The 22,662-nt window shown below is 38.5% G+C and overlaps 1 protein-coding gene across 1 annotated transcript in view; it reads left to right on the top strand.

The window, feature by feature from the left end:
• Positions 1 to 22,662, top strand: part of kcnn3 (potassium intermediate/small conductance calcium-activated channel, subfamily N, member 3) — a 100,734-nt gene that overhangs the window by 6,304 nt on the left and 71,768 nt on the right. Inside the window, exon 3 of the mRNA XM_016285343.1 lies at positions 15,485 to 15,580. Within this exon, the coding sequence (XP_016140829.1) occupies positions 15,485 to 15,580 (96 nt within the window). The remainder of the gene's footprint in view (positions 1 to 15,484; positions 15,581 to 22,662) is intronic.

Genomic DNA, 22,662 nt, shown 5'->3' on the forward strand with positions numbered 1-22,662 from the left:
GTTATGAGGTGTTCTCTTGCATCTGGCACTGTTCTGAATGGATCTGTCTCAGCATGTTGTCTGGAATCACTTCTACGTGTGGCTGTGGTCCTTGTTCTTCTGATATGGCAGACATATAGGAAATTTGTTCTGTCTCAGTATCTCTCTTTCGCTGCCTGTCTTCCCTGTGGCTTTCTTTTTCGGTCTCTCCCTCTTTCACACTTACGCGTTATTTCTCTTTTTCTCTCTGTCTCACCCACTCATGTTTTTCTCTTCTTTTCTCGTTCTTTCACTCTCTCTTGTACTTGCACTCTTTTTCCTTTTCCTCTCTCTGACAATTCCTTTCCTCTTCTCTCCTGGTAATTATTCTTGGTCTGGATATCATTCTCTTTCTTATACTCACTATCCTTAGTGCTCTCTCTCTCCCTAGATATCTCTCTTTTTCTCTCTGTTATTGTAGTGGGCGGTGAACGGGGGAGTGTTATTGGAGAGGGAGAGAAAAGCGAGTGAGTGTTAGGAGAGATGAAATGAAAGGCTGTAATAAAATCTCTTTATTTGAGATGGAAAACGGGTGAGTGAGTCAAGTTTGCACCTGAATAATGGCCATGCTGATTGTATACCATTATAGCCATTATAAGACAGCACAATAGAATCCTGTTAGTGCTGCATTGCCCCTCAGAGTAATTAAAGGGATTTTCTCTCAGTGCATTACTGCTGAAGGTCCAGAGACATGTGAGATACTGATGCTCTTCCACATCCTCCAAACTGCTTCGATTTGACTCGACTCATCTAATGAGGAATTACCTCTCCTCAAACCCCCAGTATAGTAAGTCCCATATGAAACAAGTTTATGTGAATGGAAGATGGAGCATCTAGAGTGATTGCGGAGGAAATGAATAAGGAAAGTGACTGCTTAGATGCTGGCGAATGCTCACATCTCTGAGTGACCGGCTATATCGATTATTGATAATCACCTTTGCACACCATCAAGCACCTATTGATGGCTTTACTGCGCTGCTTGAGCTGTGTGTGACAGCTGCTTTTGAAAGGATGAAACCAGCAGGAAATTCCTGATGAGGCATAATGTCCAAAACATTTTCCTAACCACTTAAAGCTCTCTCCTCGTTTGAAATGGCAGTCATGTGTGCACATAGAAGCAAAGAAGCTGGAGAATGCTGTCTATGTTTGAGCATACGAAAATGAAGACTAGTTTGGTATGTAAAGTGTGTATGCTGGTTTGGATGGGAGTGTGCACATATGACTGTCGATTTAATGCACTGATTTAGTGTGATATTAATTATTAAAAAAATTATGCAATAAAAATGAATCCTGAACCATCCACAAATTCCCTAGATTAGGGATCTAACTACCATTAGAGATTTCTTATAATCGGTGAAATAAGATAAAACACAATTGACTTCTAAAGCCACTTTTTGCTTATTCAGTGCTCCCATCTGCCACAATTAGTCTATGTGATTAATTGCAGTTATTTTAATGAATTAATATGCATATCATTTCTGTAGTCTTTTATTAAAGGGCTGTTGAATGCTTGATTCTGATTGGTTTGTGAATGTTCTAACACTGTGTCCTAATTAACCAGACGTGATGCCATGAAACGTGATAAGGTATCGCAAAGGTATCTTTTCCATGTTAATCAGAGTTTTTGTCCTAACCAGCTGTGTTGGCCAGTTACATTTTAGAAACTGTTTCTATTTCTGTGACGTCACGGCTGGAAAAACATACAAACTATTACAAAGATAATCTCAGGTGCTGATTATGTGCTTTGTTTAATGTTAAAAGGATCTAATGTGAGTTAGAATATCATTTTTCTTGACATTTATAGCCATACTGAAAGCAACAATGGACAATTTACCTCAGATCTTGAAAATAAACTAAAGGAAACATAAACGTTAAAACTGTGAGCTCAATGTGAACCAACAAGCGTGTTCCATGACCAAGATTGTATCAGTTACTCAGTATGTACTTTTAATCATTTTAAAATGGTTTAATATTTATGAATTAGATTGCAGTATGTACTCATCTGTTTCGTTGTGAGTGCAGTACACTTGGGGAAAGAGCCTGCCCATACGCTCTTCTGATTGGCTGTGATTTTTGATTGATTTTGTCATGTTTTGCGTCTGGTGTGGACAAACAAATTGATTGTCTCTTATTGCATTGCATCTGGTTAGGACATGATGTAAGATGTGCAATTTTTTTATTCAGGAAACGCACAGCTGAAGTAGTTAAAGGCACAATATGTAGGTTTTCAACGCTAGAGGGTGCATATTCAAAACAAACAAAGAAACAAAGGTGTAGTTTGATGACGCTGTGACTGAGTGTGGAATCATGGGAGTTGTCGTCTTCATCCCCACAGCCGATGCAATCCGATGGGACTCTGGCAGAAATCATGTTCATGGATGAGCTAATGATTTATTAATGTAGTAGAGTGAAGCAGGGTGAGGCTGAAAGCCATCGATGCGAAACGAGGCCGCTGAATGAGCGTGACACGGCTCGAAAGCAGCGGAGCTTTTATTATGCCACAGTCGACTGCTTCCGCTCCTTCCGGTCATGAGTATGTGTGGTAAAGCGGCTGTAATAAAATCTCTTTATTTGAGATGGAAAACGGGTGAGTGAGTCAAGTTTGCACCTGAATAATGGCCATGCTGATTGTATACCATTATAGCCATTATAAGACAGCACAATAGAATCCTGTTAGTGCTGCATTGCCCCTCAGAGTAATTAAAGGGATTTTCTCTCAGTGCATTACTGCTGAAGGTCCAGAGACATGTGAGATACTGATGCTCTTCCACATCCTCCAAACTGCTTCGATTTGACTCGACTCATCTAATGAGGAATTACCTCTCCTCAAACCCCCAGTATAGTAAGTCCCATATGAAACAAGTTTATGTGAATGGAAGATGGAGCATCTAGAGTGATTGCGGAGGAAATGAATAAGGAAAGTGACTGCTTAGATGCTGGCGAATGCTCACATCTCTGAGTGACCGGCTATATCGATTATTGATAATCACCTTTGCACACCATCAAGCACCTATTGATGGCTTTACTGCGCTGCTTGAGCTGTGTGTGACAGCTGCTTTTGAAAGGATGAAACCAGCAGGAAATTCCTGATGAGGCATAATGTCCAAAACATTTTCCTAACCACTTAAAGCTCTCTCCTCGTTTGAAATGGCAGTCATGTGTGCACATAGAAGCAAAGAAGCTGGAGAATGCTGTCTATGTTTGAGCATACGAAAATGAAGACTAGTTTGGTATGTAAAGTGTGTATGCTGGTTTGGATGGGAGTGTGCACATATGACTGTCGATTTAATGCACTGATTTAGTGTGATATTAATTATTAAAAAAATTATGCAATAAAAATGAATCCTGAACCATCCACAAATTCCCTAGATTAGGGATCTAACTACCATTAGAGATTTCTTATAATCGGTGAAATAAGATAAAACACAATTGACTTCTAAAGCCACTTTTTGCTTATTCAGTGTTCCCATCTGCCACTTTTAGGCTATTTGATTAATTGCAGTTATTTTAATGAATTAATATGCATATCATTTCTGTAGTCTTTTATTAAAGGGCTGTTGAATGCTTGATTCTGATTGGTTTGTGAATGTTCTAACACTGTGTCCTAATTAACCAGACGTGATGCCATGAAACGTGATAAGGTATCGCAAAGGTATCTTTTCCATGTTAATCAGAGTTTTTGTCCTAACCAGCTGTGTTGGCCAGTTACATTTTAGAAACTGTTTCTATTTCTGTGACGTCACGGCTGGAAAAACATACAAACTATTACAAAGATAATCTCAGGTGCTGATTATGTGCTTTGTTTAATGTTAAAAGGATCTAATGTGAGTTAGAATATCATTTTTCTTGACATTTATAGCCATACTGAAAGCAACAATGGACAATTTACCTCAGATCTTGAAAATAAACTAAAGGAAACATAAACGTTAAAACTGTGAGCTCAATGTGAACCAACAAGCGTGTTCCATGACCAAGATTGTATCAGTTACTCAGTATGTACTTTTAATCATTTTAAAATGGTTTAATATTTATGAATTAGATTGCAGTATGTACTCATCTGTTTCGTTGTGAGTGCAGTACACTTGGGGAAAGAGCCTGCCCATACGCTCTTCTGATTGGCTGTGATTTTTGATTGATTTTGTCATGTTTTGCGTCTGGTGTGGACAAACAAATTGATTGTCTCTTATTGCATTGCATCTGGTTAGGACATGATGTAAGATGTGCAATTTTTTTATTCAGGAAACGCACAGCTGAAGTAGTTAAAGGCACAATATGTAGGTTTTCAACGCTAGAGGGTGCATATTCAAAACAAACAAAGAAACAAAGGTGTAGTTTGATGACGCTGTGACTGAGTGTGGAATCATGGGAGTTGTCGTCTTCATCCCCACAGCCGATGCAATCCGATGGGACTCTGGCAGAAATCATGTTCATGGATGAGCTAATGATTTATTAATGTAGTAGAGTGAAGCAGGGTGAGGCTGAAAGCCATCGATGCGAAACGAGGCCGCTGAATGAGCGTGACACGGCTCGAAAGCAGCGGAGCTTTTATTATGCCACAGTCGACTGCTTCCGCTCCTTCCGGTCATGAGTATGTGTGGTAAAGCAGCGCTGTTTTATAATACTAGATACGTTTGAAAGTTCTGTTATACTGCTACTCTGCGGTCGTCGCAGTCTAATAAAATGCATAACATATTAAAGCGTCTTTGGTGTTTCCATGTTTTTTACAAAACAAAACTGGAAATCAAGGGTGTATGACGTCATTGGCAGGCGACACAATGACACTATGGTAGGGGTGTCCAAACTCGGTCCTGGAGGGCCGGGGTCCTGCAGAGTTTAGCTCCAACTTGCCTCAACACACCTGACTGGAAGTTTCTATGCCTAGTAAGAGCTTGATTAGCTGGTTCAGGTGTGTTTAATTAGGGTTGGAGCTAAACTCTGCAGGACACCGGCCCTCCAGGACCGAGTTTGGACAGCCCTGCCTGCACTATGGAAACGGTCCGTGTCACTAGTTAAAATAGCTTATTTCTCTGGATTTAAACATTCTTCGAAAGATTTGGGATAATGTAATTACACAAGTCAGCAAAATATATAACACTGTGCTAGTGGTTTTTGGATATTTTAATAAAAAAATCTTACATATTGTGCCTTTAATTCCATAGGTCTTGACTACATTACAGTTCCATATCACCATATCACACCAAATTATTCCAGTTATTTCAAAGGTCCTTCTCTCTTTCCAATAACTGCATTAGTCTACATATCAATGGCTCAAGCCTCTTTTACTAGCTTTAAAATTATGTTTAGAATTGGCAACAGAGGCTTGGGATGAGATTAGTCCTACACACAAGAGCTATTTAAGGACAACTATCAGTCAAATGTCTTGAAGTAAAACATTTGAACAATGCCTTGAGCTGTAAGTATAAGTATCATAGTATAAGCGGAATAATTGACTTCAGGCCAAATTATTAGAAAAACAATAAAATAATTCAATGGCCCGTCATCAGTTTTCCTTATGTATATCATTTATATAACTGTGTGAATGTACTGATGTTAAGCATTGTGTTTATAGGTGTTTGTATGTGTGAAGATGTGTGTGCCTTGCATGCTCAGCAGCGAATCCTCAGGAGATGTCTGGTCCATTCACACTCCGTAAACATCCTTCCTTCCATAAATAGACAGGTAAAAAGAACAGGAGAGAGCTGATAAGAACAGCATGAAAGAGTGCAGTGTGAAATCTGAGACTTTGCGTGTTACTATCATTGTTTTTGTATTTCGTCAAATATTCGCTTTTTCATATTCACTTTTTATTTGCCATCTATGCGAACTAGTTCGTCATATTACATGAGCTAGCTGCAAAATAATTGTATTGTTGTCCTAAACATGCTGTACACTGGGGTCCAAAAGTCTGAGACCACTAATGAAAATGCTTCTACTTAGCCTTTTCTGATTTAATGCGCTTCCTTTTCATTGCAAATGATATTGCTAGCATAAAAATGGGTATAAGATTGTCTTCGTATTTGGTTTTCCTCTTTTGCTTCAATGACAGCAGCACTCAAGCTGCATAAACTCCTGATAAAAACCTAATGATCATATTCTCCAGCATGATATGAGATGATGCAAAGAGCATCTTGAGCTTCAGTGGAAGCAAATAATCTCAGATTGTTTTGAATAGAAATAATGCAAAATCTCAAATATTTTTGTGCCTTTAAATCACATTTTAAGGCATTTTGAGTTTTCAATGTGGTAGGATATTTCAGTCCCATTGTATAACATAAAAAGGTCATTTTAGGTCTGGATGAAACTGTTCAATGACATGTACACTTGCACAAAGCAGCATGCCTTGAATACATCCTCCTCCAGCTCCTCACACATCTGCTCGACCCTTAACAGCCCTAAATATCTGGAAAAGGCCACTGTCAAATCAATACTTAATTTTCACACCCTCCTCGCTCTGTCACGTGTCCCTGGGGAACATCTCAGCTTAGACTTGTTTAGTAGATGTGAGGAAGCGTGCAGATGCCTCTGTTGATCAACCTGTTGCCTGTGCACAAGGTCACGGGGCTCTGTGTCTATATATGTGTTTTTATGCAGGTAAATAAGTTAGAAATAATAAGAAATGTTCTTGAGCACCAAATCAGCATATTAGAATGATTTCTGAAGGATCATGTGAAGGATCAATGAAAGATTGAAAATGTATTTTGCTCATTATTAAAACAATAGGAGTCAATGGAAAGTCCCTACCTGTGTTTGTGTGTAATCCATCTCTAAGACGCATATATAAGGGGTGATCCAGTGGGCTGCAGGACCCTAATCCCACTCCTGTCACACTAACGCTTTTACAGCACTCTCACGGGAGCAATAATCATCAGTACATAGAGAAAAAGAGAGCGTGAGGGGGAGAAAGAGAGGAAAGAGAAGAGATGGACAGCCAGAAGAAGGGTCAGTGAAGGAGAGAGGGGGCAATAGTGCACTGAATTAAAAAGACCCTCGAATGGCCATTAATGTTACGCTTAATGTATGTGTGTGTACTGTATAACTGTGCATGTAGCTGAGGCTGTGTGTGTTTCCATTTTTTTCCTTGGCCTCTGAGTGTGTAATTGGGTTTTCAGGGGTGTAATGGTGTATGTCTGTGTGTAATCAAGTGTGTGTGTGCGTGTGTGTGCCAGTCCTTGTGTAATTGGGCTTATCTGTGTGTGTGTGCTTTTCATTAAGTGAGATAAATTACTGTTTTTGTAACATTTGATTTTGGTGTTTTTTGCAGCTTTTTTGTTTTGTGGTTTAATAAAACCCATTGGTGGGTAACTCATAGGAATATGGCAAGCTGTTTTAACATTTATTCATTTGCAGGATACATTATAGATATATTGATTTTGCAGGCTATTGTCCTTGCAATTAGGCCTAAACTGTGGAATCGCCCATTTACAATTCAGTTTCCACTAGTTACAGTTAGAATTCTTGATATCATAAATTGAAAATTTTACAAGTAACAATGGTAATTCTTAATATCTGGAATTACATGTTCACTACATTTTAATGTTCAAATGTGAAAATGTGAATTCTTGAAACAAAATGACAGTCACAGAAATCAAATTATTAATTTAAAATAATTAATACACAGTTTTACTAGTGGAAATGTAATTATTAACATCAAAATAGCTATTTTCTTAGTAAAAAAAAAAATCAAGATGTATTGATATTTCAATAGTGAAAATAAGTCAAAACGGCTTGACATATAGGAATGAAAAATCACATATCTGTTAAATATCTCAATTGTTTCTCCTACACAGCAGTGATACTGAAGGGAGAGAATTTTGCTTAACACTCCTAAAAAATGTGCCCATATTTTGATTCTCATTCTTTAATACTGGTTTGGATATAAATCATCTTTACCTGTAGTACAGAGTCATTCATAAGCTGCATGTGCAATAGCTGCTTTATCATAGACACATGATCTTTGCAAGTCTCATTTTCTACTATAGATTGTAAGTAAATATCCACCTCATATAGCAATCTTTTAGTTTTCTGTGTTATAAAAATTTCCCATTTCTATTTCGTAAGAGAAACCACTGCAAAATGACCAGTGCGTTAGGAACTGTCCTAATGAATCAAACTAAATCATGAACAACTTTTTTTGCAAACCCGTTTGAACGATTAAATAAAAAAAGTGATTAATCTGTGAATCTGGCATCACTAGTTTTGTTTCTAAACAGCTGATTTTAAAAAAGTAACTTGGTACCCTGAAGGGTATGCTTAAATTTCATGTATGTAATGTATTACAAATAGTAAGCTATCACTTACTCAGTTTGGATTCAAAAGATGAATTAATTGTTCTAAAACTTAACATCCAACAGAGAATGCATGTGTTTATTGCTGAAATTTTGCCAAATCAAAAATGCAACGTTTTCACAATGCAATACCCACTTCATGAAAAGCTGCATGATTTAAAAAGTAGCGATGCTACCACCAGCTGAGAAATGTAGTTAAACTAAACGCTTCACTACTTTTACCTACATTAGCTAGCTGAGCTATGCTAACTACTCAAATATGTGTCATCTCATTTGCGTCTACACAGATATGTGTCAATCTCATTTTTGTGGAATTTTAGAACAAAACAGTTCATACTTGAAACAGAACTAAGAACTCCAGGTCAACTAAGCTATGAATGAACACCCACTGAGCAATAAAGTTCCTCTTGTATCCTTTTGTATCCTGTATCTTGTGTTCCTCTCATATTACCAGCTGGGGTTGGGTGTGTGTGTTTGTGCTGGTGATGTATTTATTGTCTTGTGTGTGTGTGTGTTTATAGAGGTTGATTGTGGTTTATTTGCTGTGTATTTCTGTATGGGGTGAGTGTAGGTCTCAGGGTGAATGATAAAGTGTGGCGGATGTGTGATTGGTTTGGCCAGAGGGTTCACATCATTAGACTGCTTGACTTAGACAAAGTGCTCTGAATAAAGGGGAAAACACACAACACAGCACATACAGTGATATTAATCATCTGCAAATCTATCTTTGTCCTGGACAAAGCACCTTTAAGGGTCGGTCCAGTCGGTGGCCATCTTGGTAGTAGCCCTGGCAGCTATTTTCTCTGTCGGGAATAGAAATACAAGTACATTTTCTAATGAAATTGCAGAAAGGACTAAAATCTTCATGTTTGATACAATTACATTTAAATAACACATTTCAAATCAGCAATGACATTTGACACTGATAGCATCATGAATGTAGCTTATTTAGCTCAAATCATGCTAAAAATGCTATTTCTTAAGGCTAGCTAGTCTAGCTATTGTATATAAACAAACTATATCAAAAAGGCAATCGGCTGTTCTACCAGCCGCCAAATTAAGCATTCTGATTTCTCACGTTCATTTTTATGAGTGGTCCATCTCTTCCCCCTTATATTTTCTCTGGTCTTGAATATCAGAATATTCCTGAAGGATTTTTGTGTCATGCTTGTTTTATCTTAGAGCTTGTGTGTGTGAACACGCCATCCTTCCTCTTGTGGTTAAGCTGTGAGTGTTGTTTGTGTGTCAGGATCTGAAAAAATCTCTCGTTGTATGTGGCTTGTATTTGAGATTTTTCAAGTGAGTGTAGTAAATCAGCTCAAAAGGGAAATATTTATGACTAATTATAACTGGTTATGATTAATAATAAATATCTAGATTAGATCTTAGAATTAACTGTAGCAGAATCAATAGTACAATTATTTGATCTGTCCGTCCACCGAGCAGACAATATAATCATTTATCAATTCAAGGAAAGATTAGTTTCCTGGCCAAGAAAGAATAACTCTCCTTCATACAGTACTAGCATTAACTTAGCCTGTAGCAAGGGATTAAACGTTCAGTGACTTTGAATTATGAGCAGCACACAGAGGCAATCAATTGTGAATATAAAGGATTTAATAAATGAAACTATATCTAACATATAACTAACTGAGCAAAACACATATATACAGAATGAAGAAAAGTAAGGAAAAGAGAGAGAAGAGCAAAATAATGGCAGTATTTCACATAAATTAATCACAACCTAATGAGAATCATCAAATAATCAAAAATCACCTTAAAAAGGGCTGAAACTTAAACACGCATCTAAATAGTTGTAAACGGTTACTTGCATTAGCTTCGTTGCTGAAACAAGAGTCCTGGTGCGGTAGACAATGGTTCTTGATAAGTTCTTTTAGAAGTGAACTGGAAGTTTACTTCTGGTTCTTCTGAAGATAGGAAAGTCCACAGCGGATCGACAGAGTTACTTGAAGATGAAAAACTGCCGGAAAATCAAACTCAAGAGGAGAGTTTTAGGAGTCTTGGAAAGTGTTGTCTCAAAAGAAGAGATTTTTTTTAGCAGAGATTAGCCTAAACTAATGAGTTTCATAGTTCCTATCAACACCCACCTTTGGGTGGAATAGCCGACAGAGTTACTTGAAGATGAAAAACTGCCGGAAAATCAAACTCAAGAGGAGAGTTTTAGGAGTCTTGGAAAGTGTTGTCTCAAAAGAAGAGATTTTTTTTTAGCAGAGATTAGCCTAAACTAATGAGTTTCATAGTTCCTATCCACACCCACCTTTGGGTGGAATAGCCAATACCAGGCGTGAATTTTTGAGTAGGAGAAGTTTTCTTTGTCTCCCTTTATGGCCCATTTGCATGTTTATGGCCGGTCTGGAGGATTGGTGCAAAGTTTTTCTTTGGAAACTGTTTGAAGTCAGATGGGGAGATGATAGTGGTAGACTGCTTAGCATCTCCTTGATAGTGGGGGGAACCATTTGACAATTTAGCACCCATATAAATGTAGAATCTGTGGCCAGGACTGTAATTTATATGCAAATGTCAAAGGCTAAAAGGGGTCTCTTAAGCCATAAAACCCCAAAGACCATCCATGATTTTACTCAGAGGCTACATGAGTCACTTCACCCAACATCAGTGGTAAATGAAGAAATTGAAACAAGAGGAATGTTAATAAATAACAATTTGGTCCCTCGATATTCTCTTTGCCACCGTGAAATTTTCTCAGTCTCCTTAGCAAGTGTAAATACGGCCGGGAAGTAAGAAAACACACAGTCCATGTATTCTCAATACTTCAATTTATTCATAGAAATACAGATCTTATATAGGCATATGTCGAGGGGAGTTTCATCCTCTTAACCAATGAAGATAGGGGGACATACCCATACAGGATGTTTTTCCCAAGAACATGTGTTTTGTATAAAATCACCACATATACAGAAAAACATATCCATATAAGGAATAGACTTCCTGGCGACGGAGGCTGAACCCCCCTCACAAATCAGCACAAACTCCTTTACCTCGAATATGAGTAAGAGACATTCAAACACCATACAAGAGAGAGAGAGAACAGATAGAGGAGGGGTGATTCAGAGAAGGAGAGAGAAAGAGTGAGAAAGGAGGGGTGATAAGAGAGAGGAGAAAAGGAGAGGTGAGGCATCTAAAGACAGAGAGTGTTTTCTAACAAGGAAGTAATTACATTAGAATCACAGATGACTGTGTGCATTTGTGGCAGTACATTCAACTGCGAGTGTGTGCGTGCGTTTGTGCGCGAGCGTGTTCGTGACAGACAGAAGGCTCGAAGATGACTGTGTATTCAGACGTCAGAGCCGATTTGTTCGGTGTTTATGAAAGGACCAGGGAGAAGTAAAGAAAGGATGCTGAATAGATGGAGGAGAAATGAAAGGAAGCGTGCAAGAGAATGCTGATGGAGTTAATGGAGCTCAGAAAGCCTATTAGCTCTGCATGGTGTCCATCATGACCTGGATCGATAACTGCTAATCTAGCCATGAGTCTGGTCGTCATACTCTCCCTTCACACACTTATATATAACATGAGCTATGATAGTCATGTCACAGACAAGGAGGACTCACTTAGTATGTTGGTAACACATCATCAAAAACAGAAGAAGAAAAAAAAACTCAGTCACGCAGGGAGAGCGAGAAGAGAGGCTGGGGGGAAGTGAGAGGAGAGCGAGATTGAAGTTCTGACCTTCATGACCGCATATGCATTAAGTATAGTTAGCATCCTCAACAAAAAGCCTCCAGTAAAGATGTCTGACATGTCATGGCTCACATATTTATAGTTTTTTAGTAGGTCTTAGAAATTTCCTTTTAATTTAGTCAATATTTCACAGCAGCGCTCATTACAAAAGGACCAGGCCAAAGGTCTCACCCTTGTTATTTATAAAATTATTTATAATGTAATGTAATATATTACATTATATTATACTGTAATATGTTATTAATTATATAAATAATTTAATCCATTTTATTTATATTGAATTGGTATATCATTTTAGTAACAAAGATAAAATGTGTTGAATGACATAAATGTGTCAAATTTAGAAATGTCAATTTTGAAAATTGTATCAAATATAAAATATTTATCAACATAAAACAATAAAAGGTCCTTATTGCTCTTAAAATAACTGCCTATAATGATCATATTGAAGTATCAGTATTTTTAGTATTACTATTTAGTATTAGCATTAGTATTTTTATAGCTATATTATTTATATAATTATATAAATTTATATAATTTATGATAAGTTTCTGAGTGGTAGAGTCTTGAGCACTTGTATCATGTTATTGTTATTTTGTTGTGTTATATTATGTTTTTATATGTGTTTTGAAATTGTGTGTCAAGGAATAGACGTCATTCATTTTACTGCAAAACAAATTTACCTGCGGGTGTAAATAAAGTAACCTAACCTAACCTACTTAATTTTTAGAAGTTAGTGTTATGAATTCTTCATGCTTTATGCATGTTATTTTCTTTATTTCAGAGACTTCATTATGTGTGGTTTGTTGTTACAGAAATGGCTTATTCACAATGTGAGTTATGCATTCTGACTAGCCTGTACCTTAGTTCAAGTTCACCTGTGCATTCGTATTATCGTCTGTGCGTATTTTTTTATGTTTTTTGTGCATTAAAGTTAGTTTCCGGACAGTCATAGCTTTAACAATAACAATAACCAACATGGCCAGAATCCCTGATGTTGTTTCAGGACCAACAGTGACGTTGATGAAGGAACATGTCCTGTTCGGATAAATCACATTGAGCTTATAGGGCCAATAAATCTTTCCACCCATTAGAGAAAATCATCTCTAAGATTCGTTTGGAAGCCTGACAGAGACTGAAACACAGAAGTTGCTGTATTGATAAGCTGTTAGCCCCTGGATGGGTACAGTGTGTATGTGCTCCAGTTAGGAGCCCTGTGTATTTATATATATGTGTGTGGGTGTGTGTCAGTGTGAGAATGAGAGACTGTTTGAGGAGCTGTGGGTCCCCAGACACCACTGTCTGTCTGTCCGGGTAGAATAATGCTTCCAGTACGGAGCCTTAAATTAGACCCACGGGTGGCCAATCTAATAATGTGTGTGGTTCAGCTGGACAACATCGAGGCTCAGGCTGGAAACAATTTAAATCTTTTGCTTTTTAGTCAGGGGAGAGTTTAAGCAAGCTGTGTGTGTGTGTGTGTGTGTGTGTGTTAAATGAAAACTGTGATGAGTGCAGCAGGTAGTAGTGTATTTCTAGGTGTCAAGTTGAGATCCCTGCAATCACACACAGGCAGACACACATTTGAGTAACCATGACATTGTGTGTGTATGGTGTGATTGGAAGTGATGTGCATGTAATCCATAGATTATAAAAAGACACTAAAAATGTCTTGGCAGACTATGGCACAGATGCACATGCTGTGATTGTGCTGTTCATTTCTTTTTTAAAGAGATAGTTGATCTAAAAATGAAAATTATGTCATCATTTACTCATTTAGGATGATTTGTCTTATGTAGAACACAAAAGGTGAATTTTTTTAACAATATCACATTTGTATAACATGATAGTGTGTGAGGAGTGGGGCTGTCAAGCTTCGAAGAGGTTGGAAAAGGCCCATTAATTTGTATGTTTTTGAAAGAAGTGTCTTATTCTCACCAAGGCTGCATTTGTTTGGTCTAAAATACAGTAAAACAGTCAAATAGTACAAGTTTTATTACTGTTTTTTTAGTTTTAATATATTTAAATGTAATGTATTCCTGTGATGGCAAAGCTGAATTTTCAGCAACATTACTCCAGTCTTCAGTGTGACATGATCATTTAGAAATCATTCTAATATGCTGATTTGCTTAAGAATTATTTCTTATTATTATCAATGTTGAAAACGGTTGTGGTTCTTATTATTTTTGTTGAAACCATGATGCCTTTTTTCAAGATTAATAGAAATGGAAAGTAGAAAGAATTTTTTTTTTTATAGAAATGTAACATTATAAATGCCTTTACTGTCGTCCCATTTGATCAATTTAATGCTTTCTTGCACTAAATAAGATTTCCTTTTTTAAAAAATTAAAAATGAAAATTATGTCATCATTTACTCATTTAGGATGATTTGTCTTATGTAGAACACAAAAGGTGAATTTTTTTAACAATATCACATTTGTATAACATGATAGTGTGTGAGGAGTGGGGCTGTCAAGCTTCGAAGAGGTTGGAAAAGGCCCATTAATTTGTATGTTTTTGAAAGAAGTGTCTTATTCTCACCAAGGCTGCATTTGTTTGGTCTAAAATACAGTAAAACAGTCAAATAGTACAAGTTTTATTACTGTTTTTTTAGTTTTAATATATTTAAATGTAATGTATTCCTGTGATGGCAAAGCTGAATTTTCAGCAACATTACTCCAGTCTTCAGTGTGACATGATCATTTAGAAATCATTCTAATATGCTGATTTGCTTAAGAATTATTTCTTATTATTATCAATGTTGAAAACGGTTGTGGTTCTTATTATTTTTGTTGAAACCATGATGCCTTTTTTCAAGATTAATAGAAATGGAAAGTAGAAAGAATTTTTTTTTTATAGAAATGTAACATTATAAATGCCTTTACTGTCGTCCCATTTGATCAATTTAATGCTTTCTTGCACTAAATAAGATTTCCTTTTTTAAAAAAATTTTTTTATCCTACTGACCCCACACCACGAACAGTAGTGTATATTCCAGATCTTCTGATGCCATATAATAGTTTTGTGTGAAATTTCAGTTATTATTAATGAAGAAAGTAACATCTGTCAGTCTCTGATCTGATCTCATTGCAGGACATTTTATCACATGATTAAAACCTTCCATCTGGTCATCACACAAATCTACTGTATGACTTCAGAAGTCATATGGATAATTTTTATAATGCGTCTGGTGCTTTTTCATTCTTTTGAAGCTTGAAAACTTCAGTCCCCATTCACTGAAACTGCATGAAGAAAAACAACTTTTTCAGATTTGCTCATTTTGTAGTTTACATCATGTCAGTCACATGAGTTTAGAACGACATAATGTAAGACATTTCATTTTTGACTGAACTACCTCTTTATTTTCTTTGGGAACATTAAGGGTTAGCATCTCAAAATAAATATTTCTCTGTAAAATAATAATGGTGAGTGTGCTAATAACATTATTTGCATATGTTTTACAGAGCTCCATGTATTCACTGGCGTTGAAGTGTCTTATCAGCCTTTCCACCGTCATTCTTCTTGGACTAATCATCGCTTACCATGCTCGAGAGGTGCAGGTAAACACAAATAATCATCTCACATTAGTGTCTATTGTTAAGATGCGAACAAATTTACCATTGTTCTGCAAAAAATCAATTTGAGTCAAAATCCAATTATTGCAATAGTAAGAGAATAAGAAGAGAGAAATTTCATGTAAGGGCGCAAGATTTGACTATGCAGATTTCATAACGGGTTCAAGTTGGTCACACAAATTTGCTGTGTTGACCAATAGAAATGTGCTTGGTTTGAAAATGATCTGTGTACTCATACTCTGTGTAACTACACTATTAACCTTTTTAGCCGCAAAATTTTGCTGAACTTTAGCTAATGCGACCGTAACTTTAGACTGAAATAAAAATACTGTAAACTAGGTATTACAACGCTTTTTGGAAACATAGAGTACAACAGTAATACTGTGGTATTCAACAAAATACTTAAATACGATAATTATTTAGTACAGTGGTATATACAAATGCTATTATCATCTGATACATCACTATACCATGGTGACTCCACAGTGCTTTAGGAAGCATTAATGTAATTGAAATAACCATTCAGTAGGCCTTCTTAAAGACTGTTGCAAATAGTTACTTACTCATCATCACATGTGTAAAACAAAACACTCTCGCCTCTGTCTATCACATCAGTCTGCTTGTTTTACACTGTGATGGTGTCAATGAAAGAAGTGCAGAAAAACAGGAGGAAAAATCACATTCAACATTTCTGTTTTTGTTTTTTTGTTTACATCCTTCCCCCCTTTAGTGTGGCATGCAGAACAGATGAGTAATATTGTTTTAGGCTGTTGCCCTCATCAAGGGGACCTGAACTCAACCGCTCATTAGCATTATGCTAATAGGAAGGTTAGCAGTGGAAAGTTGCTCACAGCAGCCTCAGTAGCCAAACACACAGTGGCACTTTCAATTCCTTTTAAGCTCTCTGTCTTTCCTTCATACACACAAACTTCTTTGAGACGTTTAGCATTTATGATATTTTTGGGTCTGTTTGTTTCTGAGAGTGAGTCATTTTGTGACAGTTTGACAGTTACTTGAGAAAGAAGCTTGTCTGCCCTTTTATCAATGAATACATGAATAATCCGCTACATTTCCAGTATTGGCATAAACACACATGCACACATTTGTACTGTATATACAGTATCTATCATGGTGAGGACTTTCCATTGACTTGTGTTATTCAACTTGTGATATTTTTATAAAATTTCACATAAAGCTCTTTGACTTGTTTTATATACTGTACCATTAAAAAGTTTGGGGTCAGTGAGATTTTTTTTTCAGCAAGAACCCGTTAATTTGATCAAATGTGACAATAAGGATATTATAGAATATATACCTTTTCCAGAATAGGGCTGTGGTCTTAACAGCTCTTACCTCAGATACTCTGATACAAAACATCAGTTTGGTTTTGATTATCATATCTATCGTGCTAAAATCATGCATTTCAAGCCATATTAGTTTAAACTTATGATATACGGTTTTCTGAGCGCACACATCCAAAGCACATGCACAAAAAGTGGCTGTCACATGGCATGTGAGTACTAAACTAAGTTCTCTTTCATGTCTTATTGCACTTAAACTCTCAAATAAACACAAGTTTATATTAAAAACACACAAGTTACAAAAACAGTCAGTTATGTCTGTGAAGGTAAACAGCTTGGAAAGAAATCATGTAGGGATGTAACGGTATTATCAATATTGTGATATCGCGATAGCAAAAATGTCTCGATATTATCATGGTCACATGATGATATGAAATGATAGGTCTTCCGCTCAAATAGTGTAGTTTTTAAAATATATTTAAACTTCTTATTCTAACATAAAAGGTCTTTAAAGTTGTGTATTGGGCCATTATGCTTTGACACACTATCTGTCAAATGAACTAAAACCGGATATGGCTTAATCCCTTCATCAAGTCTGTTTTCGCTGCGTGTTTCAAAGTGAAGCGGACACATTGTTGAGGAGATCAGCTTGTGATCCTGTGTTTTCCGTGTAAGAAATCCACTGCGCTCTTGTCTCCTCTGAGGCTGGGAGTCTAAACAGTGTTCTGTGCTCGTCTTTGCAGCCAAAGACAGAACAGTTAGTATGCTTTGCTCGAACTTTCGCCATGGCGTTAGAACTGGTACACTATTGTCTCTTGCGAAAACACAATGGCAGCGCCATTGGGTGAAAAGTTGCAGATTAAGGGGTGGTAATATTATAATAACTTCCCCTTTCTATGTCACGAGGGAAGCAAAATCTGAACGGCTCATTTTTCACAAGCTTGCAGAGAAAGTTACTGGGTTGTTCTTTTTCACGTTTCTTGGGTTGGTAGATGCACTGGGACCCGATTATAGCACTTAAACACAGAAAAAGTCAGATTGATATGTCACTTCATGTCAAACTTTTCCTGTTTGCTTTTGTAATGTACGTTCCTGGGGTCAACTATTATACCTTTCCAGTGTGTTTCACTCTCTTTAACAACCACAAAATGCAACTGCATTATAAAATGAGTTGTTAATTAATAATTAAAATATTTGCTTTGAGCAGTGTTGAATCATGGAACATGGGCATTCAAGGGCAGCAGCATTCTCTGGGATGGTACAGAGACACTGTGTGGAGAGACAGCTGTCAGTCCAGCGGCCCATATTAGGGGCAATTTTATGGGATTGTGCCCACTACCTGTTCTGCTGGCTCCCATCGAGGATGAGCAGTAACGTAGTGGGAAACATTTTCAGAGTAGTATCCTGTGCTTTTACTTTTGCCTAATCTCATCTGTCTCACTTCAGCTGCTATCTGTCTGCACCATAGGAATAAGATAAGCGTCTGCCCATGAAAAAAAGCCTCCTTATCTTCTAGAGACCAAAAATGAGGGATGGATGAAAATAGCGGCGTACAGCTATAGGTCAATTTAATCAAATCACAAAATATACACTACTGCTAAAATGTTTGGGGTTAGAAAGATTTTATTGATTTATTTTAAAGAAATTACTCAACAAGGGTACACTAATGCATTGGTCTTGAGTGACAGTTAAATAGTTTAAATTGTTTACATTTATAAAAATATTTCTATTTCAAATACATGCAATGTATTATGGTTTCTACAAAATATTAAGCAGTACAGCTATTTTCAACATATTTTAAATTATTATAATAAGAAATGTTTAAGCAGCAAATCAGCATATTAGAATGATTTCTGAAGTATCGTGACACTAAAGACTGGAGTAATGATTGCTGAAAATTCAGCTTTGCAATCATAGGAATGAATTGCATTTTAAAATATATTTAAACTTATTTTACAGTATTACTGTGTATGTATGTACATAGGTAGATAAAAAGTAATCTAACATTACTAACTACAGTTTTCATCATGTAATCTGTAATGGACTTCAATTTCTAAGTAATCTACCCAGCTCCGTATATATATATATATATATATATATATATATATTGTGATGTCCTACGGCGAAATTAGGTTTTAGTTGCCACAAAACATAACCACAAGAGAGGCCGATGCGGAGTTAACAAAAACGGATGTTTTTATTCAACCAAGAATATAGGAGGGTCAACTAGGAATCTAAACTGGAATTTAGGTTCTTCCCAGTCTAGGGTATCTTAGTTGACTTTGTTGGCTGTGTTGCCTATGTCCGTTTCACCACAGGGCCACCTTCAGAAGGGAGACTGAGCAGAAGGAAGGCAGGTCAGTAAGCAACAGATTCACCCTTTTTGCTCTTCAGCCGGTTGTCTCTAGTTACTTTTCAGCTACTTTTCAGCTGGTCTGGTCTAAGGCATCCAAAGTTTCAGCATCTTGTCCTGGGGCCACCAACAACAGACTGAAGCAGAGATCCTAGCTTTATGATTATTATTTTTTTGCCACACATTCCCCTCCTCAGCTCAAGGCTATCACCGGGAGCAACCGACCTAAGGCACTCCTCCATCCGTGACAGGTGGTCCACATTTCCTTGCAGTTTTCCCCCTCGATGCTCCAATCTGAAGCAGAAGTCCTGTAGATCCAAGAACCAACATGTGACACGAGCGTTAGAGTCCTTTGCAGTGGACATCCATTTCAGAGGAGCATGGTCAGTAATAAGGGTAAATCCCCAGCAAGTAATATTTTGGCTTTTTGAGGGCCCACCTGATGGCCAAGCATTCTTTCTCCACTGTTGAATAATTACATTCATATTTGAGTAACATACGGCTGATGAACGTAATGGGATGTTCTTCTCCATTTCTCAGCTGTGAAAGGACTGTTCCCAAGCCCGTCTCTGAGGCATCAGTTTGGACAATGAAGGGTTGTTGGAAGTCTGGAGTAACCAACACCGGGTTCTCACCTAGAGCCTGCTTAAGAGAGGAAAAGGCCTGTTCTGCTTCAGCAGACCAGACGACATGGTGAGGTAGGTGGTTTTTGGTCAAGTCATGCAATGGAGCTGCAAGTGTTGCAAAGTTTGGGATAAACTGACGGTAATATCCAACCAGACCCAGGAATGTTTTTACTTGTTTCTTTGTTACCGGTCTTGACCACTTGGAGATTGTGTCTGTCTTTCGTCTCCGAGGTTGAACATTACCACGTCCAATGGTGAACCCAAGATATTCTGCCTCTTCTAATCCCAATTTATATTTGGAAGGTTGGAAGTGCCCTGTGGACCCCAAACGGTAGAACCCGATATTGAAATAACCCATCAGGAGTGGAGAATGCCGTCTTTTCCTTAGCCTGGTCAGTTAAGGGGACCTGCCAGTACTGCTTATTCAGGTCCAGAGTGGATACGAAGCGGACTGGCCCCAGGCGCTCAATAAGCTCATCAACTCTGGGCATAGGATAAGCATCAAAGTGTGAGATTTCATTCAATTTTCTAAAATCATTAAAAATCTTACACTGCCATCGGGCTTGGGGACTAAAACAATTGGGCTTGACCATGCACTGTTGGATTCTTTAATGATGTTTAGGTCCAACATCTTCCTTACTTCCTTCCTCACTTTCCTCCCAGGTTCTGTTACTATGTCATGGTAGACCACTGTGGTCCGTCCTGGTAGAATACATCTGAATGTTGGCTTACCAACTCCCGGAGGTCTTGTTTTTGGGCTGGGGTCACTTGGGCTCCCATCTCCACTTTCACAGGCCCTTGGGAGAGGACTTGGGATGACAGTGTGGAAAGTAGACATCGTTCTGGCTCATACCACTTCTTGAGTAAATTCACATGATAAATCTGGTGGATCCGGCGCAGACTGTGCTGCCTTATCTTATAGTTCACTAGACCCACTCGTTCAACTACTTGATACAGCCCATGTCACTTGGCGAGAAACTTGCATTCATGCATAGGGACCAACACCATAACCTTTCCTCCTGGTTGGAACTCTCTTAGCTGGGCCCCTCTGTTGTAGAATCGTGCCTGGGCCTCTTGTGCCTGTTTCATGTGCTCTCGAACAATTGGCCACACCTGAGTAATCCGTTGGTGCATCTGTTCCACATGTTCTACCACAGAGCGATGTGGCGATGGTTGGTTCTCTGAGACCTCTTTGGCAATATCCATCATCCCTCTTGGCCTTCGCCCATAGAGGAGTTCAAATGGGGAAAATCCAGTGGAGCTCTGTGGTACTTCCCTTATGGAGTACAGCACATAAGGCAGCCACTGATCCCAGTTTTTCCCATCCACCTTAATCACTTTTCTCAACATTAGCTTTAAGGTCTGATTAAACCTCTCGACCAACCCGTCAGTCTATAGATGATAAACAGAGGTACGAATCTGGCTCACCTTGAAGAGTTTACACATCTCTTTCAGGACTTTGGACATGAAGCAGGTACCCTGGTCTGTTAGAATCTCGTCCACAATGCCCACTCGGCTGAAAAGAAGGAATATCTCTCTGGCCACTGCTTTAGCAGTTGCTGCCCGTAGGGGTATGGCCTCTGGATACCGAGTGGCATAATCCAGGATTACCAAAATGTATCGATAGCCCCGGCTGAATTTGGGCAGTGGCCCCATGATGTCCATCGCAATTCTGTGGTATGGAGTCTCAATAATGGGTAAAGGAACCAATAGGTTGCAATAGATTACCTTGGGCCTGGTCTTCTGGCAAGTTACACACTGTCGGCAGTAATCTTCAACTGCTCGCTTCAGCCCTGGCCAGTAAAACCTCCTCAGTATGCGTTCGTATGTCTTCTCTGTTCCCAGGTGGGCACCCAAGAGAATGGAGTGAGCCAAGTACAACACTCTGGAGATATAGGGTTTAGGTACCAGGAGCTGTTCAACAACCTCCCCTTCAGTCTTAATGACTTGGTACCATAAGTTATTTTTAACAGCAAAATGTGGATAAGTTAGTTCACTCACCCCCTCTAGTAACTGGTCATCCACAGCCTTGATTCTTTTCCAAGCCTGTTCGAGGTTAGGGTCTTGCAGCTGAGCTGTGCCAAATTGCCCAGGCCTATCCCTTTCCAACACATCTGCTTGGGGGAACTCAGAGAAGTTGTCACAGTTTGAGGGAGTCTCTGCTTCATCTTCAGGAGGGACATTTAATACACCGCTTTCTGGGGTCAGCGACTCACTCCCTGACTGCTGGTCTGAAGGTGCTGCAAACACCTGGAAGGACTGAGGTTTTTCAACACTTCGCTTTACCCGGCTTTTAGGCCTTGGAGGGGTTTTTCTGGGACCTAGAGGCCAATAACGCTCATATACTGGGCAGTCCCTACCTAACAGGACTGGTACTGGTAGGCAGGGGGGGGGGGCTTTTGGCCCTAGTGCATATTCAGGCTGTACTAGGGTAACCTGAGTCTAGTAGGGCTTCTTTGTCTTGGTTGGCCACTCTTACTGGAATATGGGGGCTGTTGTCCCCTGGCTTGCCCAACAGGTCATCCCATAGTGACATGCTTTATTACCAGTGTCTGCCAAGGGCAAGGATTCTTCTCTTCCTGGACAACTCCAGGAGAGGTGGCCTTCCTGTCCACAGGAGTAACACTTTTGTGGGTTTTGGATGCCGGAGGGCTGCCAGAGAGGTGGGATTGGGGCCTGGGCTGGTGTTACTGACCTTGCCAACTGAGAGCCCCCCTGGTTTTTCGGTGGCCCCCCTCTTTCTCCTTTGGTAATGAGACGGCCCATTCTCGATAGATCCTGACGGTT

The sequence above is a fragment of the Sinocyclocheilus grahami genome, unplaced genomic scaffold, assembly GCF_001515645.1.
Source record: "Sinocyclocheilus grahami isolate Dianchi unplaced genomic scaffold, SAMN03320097.WGS_v1.1 scaffold11.1, whole genome shotgun sequence".
Classification (NCBI taxonomy): Eukaryota; Metazoa; Chordata; class Actinopteri; order Cypriniformes; family Cyprinidae; genus Sinocyclocheilus; species Sinocyclocheilus grahami.